General features: G+C 32.4%; 3 protein-coding genes across 6 annotated transcripts in view; 1 reads left to right on the forward strand and 2 right to left on the reverse strand.

Moving 5' to 3' along the window:
* Positions 1–12,397, forward strand: part of LOC103314287 (uncharacterized) — a 132,976-nt gene that overhangs the window by 41,506 nt on the left and 79,073 nt on the right. The gene's annotated exons all lie outside the window — the stretch shown is intronic.
* Positions 1,267–10,404, reverse strand: LOC107398367 (putative gustatory receptor 28b). The gene is made up of 2 exons (XM_064355935.1): positions 9,330–10,404; positions 1,267–1,320 (listed from the first exon to the last, which is right to left on the reverse strand). Exons 1-2 carry the CDS (start codon positions 10,350–10,352, stop codon positions 1,267–1,269), a joined length of 1,077 nt encoding a protein of 358 aa, XP_064212005.1. The 5' UTR covers positions 10,353–10,404.
* LOC135265681 (uncharacterized) lies at positions 1,341–6,870 on the reverse strand (the record flags this gene model as incomplete). The annotated part of the gene is made up of 1 exon (XM_064355640.1): positions 1,341–6,870. A coding segment is annotated over exon 1 (1,068 nt), but the record flags the coding sequence as incomplete, so codon positions are not given.

Consider the following 12,397-nt stretch of genomic DNA (forward strand, 5'->3'; position numbering starts at 1 on the left):
ACTGGGCTAGGTTCGATACGCAGGCCAATGCGTAGCCAATCGGACCGGTTTGACCTGCGCTCGTAAACTAGCGGCTAGCCCCTGCCGGTCTACAAATGTTCGCTCAGTCGAAATGTTGTGAGCGAGGTCGGAACAGAACGAACGGAGACCATAACGGACTTCTCATTTCAGCTGGGCATATTGGAATAGTGGTTTTTATGGAAATATGTTGCGCGTGGCTGGGGCTTCGCCCCAGTTAACTAAAAGGAAACAAACCCCACGACCAATTAAACTCGAAAACGTGGAACTCGAAACGTGGAATAGTGTTTATGTTTATGAACTGTACGCCACCCTAGCTCCATAAAAAAACACTATTCCACGTTTCGAGTTCCACGTTTTCGAGTTTAATTGGTCGTGGGGTTTGTTTCCTTTTAGTTAACTGGGGCGAAGCCCCAGCCACGCGCAACATATTTCCATAAAAACCACTATTCCAATATGCCCAGCTGAAATGAGAAGTCCGTTATGGTCTCCGTTCGTACTGTTCCGACCTCGCTCGCAACATTTCGACTGAGCGAACATTTGTAGACCGGCAGGGGCTAGCCGCTAGTCGCTCGTAAAATCACTTTGCCGGTCTTTAGCTCATGAGTCATGACTTATAGACCGGCAAAATGATTTTACGATGACTCTGAGCAAGCGCTGTAGTCAGCTGTTGCCATAAGCGTCGCGTCTGGGAATAAATAAAAAATGTGTTAATAAAGTCCGATGAGTATACATTGGTGCCAGTCAAACCCTTTTGGCGATCTTTCAAAATAATTTAGCACACTGAGCTCCAATAAAAGCGTTTCAATTTATTAGCTCGAAAACCAAAAATTGTGATTAAAACTGAGATACAGAACACATTGGACAAATATGAAACATTGAATAAATAGAAAAATATGTTCAAGTCACTACCGTCATGATATGCCTTACAACAAATAATCAAATAAATGAAATAACTACAAAACGGAATACACCAAAAGTGATTGTAAATTTTTGAAAATAAGCTCTCTTGCGGTTTGTTTGAAAATTGAACCAATCCTATAATTTTGTAGACGAATTTCAAATAAGTTGGAGTGTTGGGAATCAAACACATTTTATGAGTACTTAAAAATTAACTGTATTTCAACATTACTATTATTGACGAGATGTTATTAATTAACTTAGCTACATATCATTAGGTTGATTAGAAATTGTTTTCCTTTCAATTCGTTTAATTACCAAATTGTTTTTTATTTTTACATTTTCTAATCATATTTGAAACTGAATTAAAATCACAACATATGTTGTAATAGACGCAATCATCTACAATTGCAAAATAATTTTTCTGCCTCAAAACTGTTTCTTACCATTTGACAAAAACTCCAGTCTAAGGAAACCACATCGAAAGCTGTAAAATTCAATTTCGTGGCATAAAACTGCACTACTATCAATTGCAAAAATCGTATTTTTCTGTCAACTACTCGTTTAACCGCGTATTTATTCCAAATTTCGTGAATATAACTTGCACTTTGATTCGCTTCATTCTTAACTCGAACGTAGATCCTCACCACAACGAATAACCAATACAAATGTAAAACCAAAAACGTGATATTGCACCCATAATGGACAATGGGTCGATCTGTCCCATTCACCATCACAAAAAGAAGGTAATAGACGGTTTCTATCATGTTTTTGAACCACAATAAAGAGGCCACTAAAGTTGTAATTTCGAAATTTTTGGTGACATTTTGGGAAATTTGTACCAACTCGTAGTGATGTAGCGATAATTGGTGTATGATATTCATGAGTGAATTTATATCATCCTCTTCCAAAAATTTAACTCTTTTTGAGTTGTTTCGGGTTAAAAAAAGTGTTGGATCGATGGATTTGACCTGACGTTGTAACTGTAAATTAATTGTTTTGAATTTATCCAAAATTGGATTTAGAACATCGTTCAAAAAAAGACAATCGAAAATATGTATAATTAGAGCATAGTAGTAAATATAGAATACAACTTGTGGTGGACTGAGTAAGAATGGTACAAAAGCAACATTTAACAAGAATAGTCCAATAAGGGTCAATCGAATCCAGTTTTCTTGAGTGTGAAAATTTGGGTTCAATTTTTTTATCAGATTTAATTGGAATTTAAGTTTGTCTTTTCTTTTCCAAAACGAAGAGTAATAAACTACTACAAAAAGAACATTTTGGTAGTTTGTGATTAAGTCAACATATACCAGAATTCCGTCATTGGAAAATTGGTTGATAATGTTGTAATTTATAAACAAATAAATGAATAAACAATAGTAAGGCAAATATGCAAGTTTCAAACAACCCGAAGTGGAAATCTGGTCAATACCCAACAAAATATAAATCCATTTTAAACAAATAGGAGTTGCTACAAGGGAGTACATTTCATAAAGTAAAAGTGACTGCGTTTTGGGTTTATTATTTATTGATCGTTTACTAATTACAGTAACAAGTACTTACAATTTGTTTTGTTAATAAAACAAATAGCATTACAGTAAAAACTCAATTATCTCTAAGTTGTACGTGTTTCATTTCTCCATGTAATGCAATTCGTTTCTTTTTTGGAATTCCATAAATATGGTGTCAAAAGAAATAAGTATCGTAATTTTATAATTGATGTCAAGCATTCAAGCCGTATAATTTTTGGTAAATTCAATATTTATGAAAAAGGGTTTCTGGATTTTTTAAAATTTGTCCTTTACAATCTTTCTGGAACGCGCTGATAATAAAATTAGGCGTTTATGTGTTTGAAAATGCTTTGATCGAAAATCCATTTTTTGAATGGGAATATAATATAGATAGAGCTTATTCCAAATCTGGTGGCGAACTGACATTGTCGGAACCGACAAAAAAGCCTCTAACAAAATATAGCCTAGCTCAATTTTTATTTTTCCTTGTGTTAAAAAAAATTAAAATATTTAGGGAGGTAACAACATGAGATCAAAAATGAACTGAATTAGAGCAGGCTGTGCCTATGGAATTTTAGCCAACCTATATCACAAATTGACAAATCAAATTTTAAAAATAATATTTTAAATATTGATTCCTTGCGTATTAAAATTATTCCAAAATGATATGTTTATTAACGTTTTTAATCCAGGGGAGAGCGGGTCTAAAAGTTCCGATTTTTTAAAAATGCAAAATTATTATAAGTCTAAAGTATGCCACTTATAAATGTATAGAAAGATTTTTTTTCTACTTCGGTTTCGTACCGAGGTCACTACGATACGCGATTTGCGTATCGTAATATCCAACGGAGTGCTATAACAATTACTCTAAAAACCAGGGTAACTTAGTTGTATAATGTTGACATCCTAGTTTTTTGACAATTATCTCAGAGAACTGTCAGTGTCAATACGCACCTGTTTCAAAAGCATAATTTAATCAAATTAATCAAATATGAATCTTGTACCATTCCTGATATGTGGCCCTTTCGAACACCTTTCGAGTAATGTGCAGATATACCTTCAAAAACCAGAGCAAGTAAGTAATTTGAGATCTCATTATCCTTAGGCCAATTTTCAAATTCCACGTATTTGCCACAAAAGCAAGTATTTGTATCTTGCAAAACCTCTTGGACCCTTTTAGAATACATTTGTACGAATAAACTAATGACGATCCAAAATAAATTATTAAGTTCATTTCACGGTTTGCGCACAACTGCTGTCAACTGCCACAAAATTCCCTAATGTTCGAAATTAATTTTTTGGTACAAATTGTGCGAAGTAGAAAAACTACTGTATGATATGTCGTTTATAAGGCATTTTGTCGCACTTGCTCCATGCGTGCGACAAAATGCGTCTTATAAAACTCTTATCATAATATACTATTATCGGTCTTTCAAGAAGTCTCATCGTTTTTATTCTATTATTAAGGGTGTAATGAAGCGTTTGGAATTTTCCATTGATAACGACAGTCCAATCTGCGCGGACTTAGAGCAAAGCATAAGGTAATAGTAATTGTTGTAGTCGAAGTAGCAGTTTACAAACAAATAATGTAAATTGAATGATTTTTCGCTATAATGGGGATTTTCATTTTATATATTGTTCTGGAGTTCTTCTATCATTCATATCATTCCCTTTAAGTTTCAACTCCAAGACCGTAAACACCCTGTATTTTTTACTACAATCAAGCAAAATAATGCAGGTTTTTAAATAAAATGACTAATTTGTATACTAATGCACTGTTTATACTTAAGTTAAAACGAAATTTAACTTTGAGAAAGTAATAATAATGATGATAATACATATTAACTATAATCTTCACTCGACTTGCAGCAAACACATGAAAAGTGACTATGTCACCTATATTTATACACATTTAATTATGTTCAATTGTTACGCACTTTACATTTTCTCGGTCGTGTATTTGAATACGAATCCTGCAGAGTATATAGGCTGTCTCAAAAGTCGCGAATAGGCTTTTAAGAGCAGCTAGATGGAGCTATACAGAACACTATTTTCGATTAAAAAAAATCACAAAACCTTCCGTTTGGCTAAAATCAAAAAGAAAAAATGGCACCGCAGTACAAGTACATCCATTTTTATACGTTTAGAAAAATATTAACCAAAAGTATTACCATGCTAACATATTACTAAATGTTGCCAATGTTAATACACTTTTAAACTGGTGTTTTTAACTCATTGTAAAAACCAAAGGAAATGTTTTCCTACAATTCTTTTTGAAAAATTAGATAATAAATCAAGTAAACGGGCGTATCTGAGTTCCTCCCGGCGGTTACTTCTTTACCTACCTGCAAAACCATTATCAATAGCCGAGTTCCTCCCGAAGTTATCAGCGATTACCGCGGCTCTCGTAGTAGCGCGATTGCATTAGCTGTACTCGTAATTATTCATATTACACAGACCAGGGAAGGAAACAATTTTATTTACAATATTCACAAAAGTAAAATAATAGAATATTACATAACGAGAGTTGTAAGTAACATATTATATACAAAACGGTTAATTTGACCCTAAAGATAAATATTGAAACACTTGTAAGTGCGAAAAACGTATCAAAAAACGCAAGTTTTTTTTTATTAATAATCTTTACCAACAAAAGTGATCGAATTTTTTTGATGTTAAAATGATTAAAATTAAAATTTATTAACTTTTTTTGAGCAGGGTAATTGCAGAACTATCAACTATGATTGTCATCAACAATTTTAAAATCATTTTCACGTGTATTGTTAATTTAGTTTGTGAGCATAGTGATTTACCGACATTATCAAAGAATTTGCTACCATATTGAAAAACCAAAGGCAATTTTACTTTAGGGAATGTACTATTCCTAAAATCCGTTTAACTATATTACATTTATACAGTGTTATCCTAAATTCCTGGAGAATCCACTTAAATAAAATTTCTATTTCGCTTCATTGATTCACTTACGGAAATTCCCTAAATCGTTAAAGGGGGTTATAGACAGCCTACGGTCTTTCTTACGGGGTTCTTATTGGAAATTAGAATATCGGATTATACCTTTCAATATTTTTGTGAAATTCCTAACAACCCCCACCATTTTTGTGTAAAACTGGAAGGGAGAAATTGTAAAATGGGCAGTACGGATTGAAATTTTTTTGATGGCAACCGCATTAGGATTTGGTAACACGTTGGTGATGTTGTAAAATGCTATGTAAAATACTGTTTTAAGTAGTAAACAAAATAATTAGACTTTGAACAATTTCTCCTTAATGATACCTTGAGGTATTTACTCCTCAAGTACCTACTGGCGGAAATGAGCGCTGCAATGTATCATACCCTTGATCAGGTAAAATTCTGCCTTCGCTGCAGCTTTCATAAAAGAGGTAGCAATCGCTGCAACTTTCATGCGCTCCTTACTCTACCCTCTGTCAGGTACTTCCGTCCCCAAATCGGCAACAGGACACTTGCGCACGAATTCCATAATCGGTATTACATAATCGCTGCTACCCGCTGCTACCTGACCTAGTTGAAGGGTCCGGTAATCCGCCACACGAGTTCCCATCAAAGATAACTGACACCACCTCACAAACCGCCAAAGTTAAATAAATGATAAGTTAGTTCAAGTTAATATAATTTTGAGTTAAACTTTAATATAAACTACTGTATATTCCTCTGTAAAATGTGACCTTAAATAAGGCACAGCTCCGGCAGCTCCCGGTTTTTGTGTTCATGTGGAGAGGAAATAAAAGTTTTTTTTGAAGGGCGCCACCTAAGGCAAAATGGGCTGGTTCGAGTGACTGAGGAACACGAACTTAGACCAAGATTTTACGTTAAATTAAGTTAAATAATTACATTTATTAATTTATACGATTAAAATTTTATTGATTAAAAAATAAATGCACGAAGAATTTGTTATTAGTGTTAAAAAATAAAATATAAATTTTTAGATATTTTTGTTTTCTTCTCATTTGTTAAATTTAACATACTGTTACATATGAGGGTAAAAGAGAGTTTTTAAAGTTTACCAAATTTTATTTAATGAAGTTACCTGTCTTGCTTGTTTTTTCAAGATTTATACATTGTGAAAATATGAGCGACCAAGCGGCGTGCCCTTTCCTTTCGTTAGATAAATAAAGATTCTGTAGTCAGGTTAAAATAAACAAAAATATAGTGGTAAGCTTGCAATAATTCGCATAGAGCTGAACATTGATACCGGTCTTAGTAAATTGAAATTGAAATATCTATTTTGACCACTACTGGCCCCATAACCAGTTCTAAGTTAGAAGAGACTCAAATTGTAACTTTTTTATTTATTTTACTAACTACACACATATGTTGTTTTTACATCGGCAAACTAAGTGATCCTAATTCATTTCAAATCTAAAAATTAATTTTTCAACTAGACAATTCTGTTCAAGAATTGTTTCTATTTATTAAGGCTTAAAATTAAATTGTACAAGTATAATAACGTAGGTTGCAATAGCTGAAAGCGCTAAATGGAAAAAACTCCAGTCCACATTGAAATAATTTCGAGCCGAAAATTTTAATTGAGAGACAAATAATCTCACCGAAAGTAAAATTAAATGTCTAGCTTCTGAATCTATATTCCTTTTTAATATCTTCTCGTTCCAGGCATCGTGAATGAGTGAAAGAGTTTCTTTAGCCTAAAACCATAATTTTTTTACGTATCGTTATCTTTTTTCTTTACCTTTTTCCGAGTTTGCTCCAATGCCCAAATTATTGAAAACAACCAAAAAAACAGAAACGATAAAATTGAAATATTAAAAATTGCAAAGAACCACATGTTGAGAGAAATCGAATTAATCAAAACATACAAAATGTAATATATCATATTTAAAGCGTATCCAAACCAATTCACTAGCCCCACTATAGTTGGAATTTCAAAAAAATAAAAAAAATGTGTTGCCATATCGGTTAGTTCACTATGCAAAATGATCAAATTTTCGATTTCTGCAACAGAAATCGAGTTTATATGATTATTAATCGTTTGAAATTTTGAAAAAATTGCTGCCATCACATCATATAAAAAAACATGATTGAATGAAGCGACGACTAGAGGAAGAAATAATTCCATAGAACACACCAGAGGCATATCTTCTACTAAAAACAACAAGAAAATGAAAAAAAATGCCGAAACTGTGACCATTAATCGAATGAAATTGCTACCAAAGCTTTCCGATTTTGGGCAAATACTTTTTAATTTGAATAATACTTTTTCAAGCTGATCATTTCGAAAATAAAAGTTTGAGATGAGAGTAAACATTAGGACGTAACTGGTGCACATTATAGCAAAATCAAAGTAGAAAAAAATTCCTGTAAATATAATTGTTTTGAACGATTGGTAACACTGAACGGAAATATAAATGTAGAAAAGGTAAAACAGAATGCAAACATGTCGAGATACAAATTTTGCAATTTCTGAACGAGAATCACAAAATTGTATAATTCCAAACACTCTGTAGATATAGATTAATACAATTGGGGATTTAACCAGACGAGTCATGTTTATTGTATCTATTAGTTAATGGAAATATGTAAGGATCGATGCAAACACTCAATTCACCCTAATTTAGACGTTGCCATGACTTTGCTCCCTACTACACCACATTACTTGAAATTTTTTTATCAATTAACCGGATTCGTCCAATTTTCTTATAACGAGTCACTAGAATCTCTCCTCTCACGTTTGTGGTGTTTGCCCTTCTATTTGTATTCTCTTTACCTCTGTTTCTACTTCAATTCCTCTGACGCTTATTCCGGGACTGGAATTTTCTTCTACATCAGTATTTTTTCCAACAGCGTTAACGTTTTTTCAATTTTCACAACTTTCTGGATTTGTTACACGAGAAGTACAAGTTTGAGACAAATCTTGTCTCAGATAAGTCAAATCCAAGTTGATGTTAAGCAAACGTCCGAAAATAATTGGCACACGTTTTGTATTATTGGTTTATTAATGGCAAATATTGCCACTCTTCTTGTCGTTAATACACCGAAGAATTTCATAACTTATCTTTACATGTTGCCGCTTGTGATAAATTGTGCAATTAATCTTCTGATAAGGGATGTTTTAAATCTGGTTTTTTGCAAGTTTGAGTCAGTCAATTACCAACTGGGAAGACAGGTGACCTCAAAAAATTTGAAAGAGATCTTTCCTTCAACCAAAATAAACCGGATTGAGGTTCTTCAAGACATTGAAGTTGACAATGATATGAAACTCGTTGAAAACCTTTCGCACATTCACTACAATTTAGTGAAACTGTCGTTCATGGTTTGTGAAAATTTTGAGATTACAATAATAGCGAATTTAATTCTATGGTTTGAGAAAATAATAGAAACCGTTTATTACGCTGTTTATATCAGTATCAACGAGACAATAAACAATCTAGTTGTTGATTATGTGATCAATTTGTTATTTGTGGCTTACTCATTCTATTGGCTTTTTACACTCATTGGACACTTTTGCCGCGTCGAACGTGAAGCTAACAAAACTGCAACCATTGTGCATGATATTTGGAACAAAGTTGCCGTCGAAAGGAAATTTGATAAGAGAATAAGACATTTACAGTTAGTTTCTGTTAAATTACTTAATACGAAGCTAAAGTTTACTGCAAGAAATTTCTTTACTTTGGACTGGACTTGCTGTCACATGGTAAAAGGTAAAATTTAATAATTTTTTTCTGCACACTCTTGTATTTTAGGTCATTGCTGCGGTTACAACGTATGTTATCATTCTGGTACAGTTCTGTAGTCATGACTGAATAAATTTAGTTGGGAAATTGGACCAAAATCACCCAATATGTCGTAACACCTGCAATTATCTAAAAATCATTGATTGATTGATTTTAAAGTTATTTGTACTGTTTGGAGAAGCGTCCAGTCTAGATTGAAACATCCACTTGCGGTGAAATTTACTTTAGTGTTCAAGAGGCGGAGAGAAACCAATTCCAAATAACGCATTTTTTTTTCAATATTTCCTCTCAAACTGTACTTGTTCCAAATACAATGTACGTAACTCCCGGCTTTGTTTGTCTCTTCTTGGGTTTCGCTAAATTTTCTGATTAAGTTGAATAACCAGCAAATGGCATAATGAACGAAAAATAGATTACATCCAAAATGGAAAGTCAAAACTCGTTTGTTGAAGATTAAAAACGTTACAGTGTATACACTGTCCACCATTACAATAAACGTCTGTGTTATTGCAACTATCAAAGTGATTTCAAACTGTTTTATCATTTCAAGCACTAGAGATACCAAATTATAGTGGTGATGGGATAATTTCTGGATTATTTCTATGTTGAAATCAGATTCACTTGTGCCAAATTTTGCGACAATATTTTCAAATTTCCGATTGATAGTTTTAAATTTATTGCAGAACTCGTTTAAAACGTCGTTTATGAAGAGATTATCAAAAGTACTGATTGTGCAAGGATACATGAAATAAATGGTGTAAGTCAGCGGTATATTTCTCAGTAGAAATGTAACCAACAAACACACAAGTGTAACAATTTGAATAATTCTGACGTAGCGTTCGTTGCTTTTTGAGTTATTATTTGTAATAAGTTGTATTTTACTGATTTCAGTTAGCAGTTTTTTAACTTTGGTGCTTCTTTTATGGAGCATTACGACATAAACAACCATGTATAACACGTTCCAATGGTAAACTAAGAAGTTGATGTAGCTGAAAATTTTGGTTTCGTTGTTTACTGATGTGTAAAAAAGGTAAATACTGATGAAGTATAAGCAGAAAAAGATTGGCCAAATGTGAGACACGACTTGCGATATTTTTGTTGGTTTTGAAGTTGTGAAGGGAAATGGTACAACACCGGTTAGTTTGTAAGAGTATTTTAAAAGTGTTGGGGTTGTGACCAACACGGTAGTCATATTCACTATGATTGATAATTCCTTAGTTCATTGCTTTTAATTTCATAATTAAATTGATTATATTTGAATGCTATAAATAAATAAACAAACTGCAAACATATAAACAGTATACTTAATAATAATAGAAAATTAAAAACTAACTGTAAATTATACACACTGTTCTGAAATGGTTGTTCATCAAGTCAGCAACAAGTTTATCGAATTTTATTTTTTGATACACTTTTTTTTGGTTTATGATTTTTAGGATTATCTATTTATTATACAAAGCGATCAGAAAGTCCTTCTATCAAGTAGGCGAATCACTTGAGAACGTGTGTCCGGTGTCGTGTATTAGTTCAGCCTGCTGTTCAAAATTTAAACTGAAATTACGTCAGACGTAAACTGTTAGATGCCGTAAATTCGTGACACAAATAACACCCGAACGGTACACAACCCCAACAGGGTGTCTATGAGGCAAAACTACATTCCAACAATAAATTAATTTGTTTAATTTTTTTGACATTTTTCCTTTGACATTTGGCTTGAGTTCCACAGACATGCGTTCTTTAATTTCTAAGCTTACTTGATAGAAGGACTTTTTGATCGCTTTTTATTTCTAATTTTGTGCCAAAACGCAAATATTTCAAGGACTCAAAAAGTGCGAAGTCGACATTACCATGTTTACTAATGGGGCCCAAGAAACACAAACGTAACAGATATATGGCAAAAAGAGATATTTTGAATTACACTTGCTACACCAATATTTTAGGTATCAAATACAGGTTGTATCAGATATACGTGTGTTAATTTTAACACCGAATAAAACTCATAAAATATAACAACTTTTCTATATAACGTTTTGCAACATTCTTATTTATAATGTTCACTGTTTTTCTCCTTTCTTTTGTGCAAACTAGAGTTCCTATATTGGGAGAGTTAGGACACTGAATGTCAATTTTCGAAATTTTGTTTCATATACGTCGGTTGGAATGTGTAAAAAAACAAATTGGGATAGAAATCAGTGGTGTTACACTTGAAATTTGGCGAAAAGTCAAATAAATTTGTCAAAAAATGTTTCCATTTTTTGTCGACTAACTGCGTTTAGAAATGTTTTAGACTGGCAGTCGTCGTCAATTCACTGTTTTTTTTATATGAACTCCAAATTTTAAAAGAGATTTCTTTGCAAGTACAAGAATTTTACGTCTAAACTCTTCATCATAAACATTTTTTCCTTAACTTTAAGAAATGGTAATCATCGATGAAAGAGAGAGAAATTAAACCTTTCCTGCCAAGTTTTACGTTTATTATTAACAAGTATTTGAAAAAGTGGATTGTCTAAATAATGTTATGTACAAAATCTATGAGATTTTGGGAATTTGTCTATGCATTTATAAAATACGTAGGTACTTGAACCCAAAATTGATTCTAATTTTTAGGAAAGCTGAACCTGTCGCTGCTTGGCCGCCTTTAGCATCTACGTGAACTTTAGAATCTGTTTCAAATTATAAAGTTATTGGGAATTCACGATGTTTTTACGTTTTTCATACGAGAACACCTTCAATATCATTTTTTAAAAAATTTAAAAAGACGACAGGAAATATGAAGGGTTCTTGATGACCAATTTTTGGGACGTGATGTTTAACTAAAAATTGTGACTGAAAGAAAAGCATTTTTAGCATTGAAGTATGTTTTAAGTTATGTATTTAATATTAAATAAATATCGAATAATTTCAGAAATGTGAACATTAATATTAGTAGGTATTCAATTATTTTCTTTTTTTAAATAGTAATCCCAAAATTTCTACGTTTTCTACGTCCCTGGTTAAATTTGACGTAAAATTATGTCATTTTATGCATTTGACAAAAATTATAACCTTGAAATTATTTTCGACATAAACCTTTGACATAAGTTACTAACAAAAATTTTAATAAAAAAGGATAGAAATATATACCTTATCCACGAAATACAAAATTGGCTCGGTTTGACGTTCAGTGTCCCAACTCTCCCAATAAAGGAACTCTAGTGCAAACGAGCCAGTCAATATTTAATAATTAGTTTGTATTCA

The sequence above is a fragment of the Tribolium castaneum genome, chromosome 3 (assembly GCF_031307605.1).
Source record: "Tribolium castaneum strain GA2 chromosome 3, icTriCast1.1, whole genome shotgun sequence".
Lineage (NCBI taxonomy): Eukaryota > Metazoa > Arthropoda > Insecta > Coleoptera > Tenebrionidae > Tribolium > Tribolium castaneum.

What these genes read in the sequence shown, in the direction of transcription:
- LOC107398367 (XM_064355935.1), bottom strand. Translation starts at nt 10,352, where the DNA reads ATGACTACCGTGTTGGTCACAACCCCAACACTTTTAAAATACTCTTAC. An exon ending in ACTGGACGCTTCTCCAAACA is followed by an intron (nt 1,321 to 9,329) that starts GTACAAATAACT and finishes TTGCAATTGTAG; the next exon opens with ATGATTGCGTCTATTACAAC.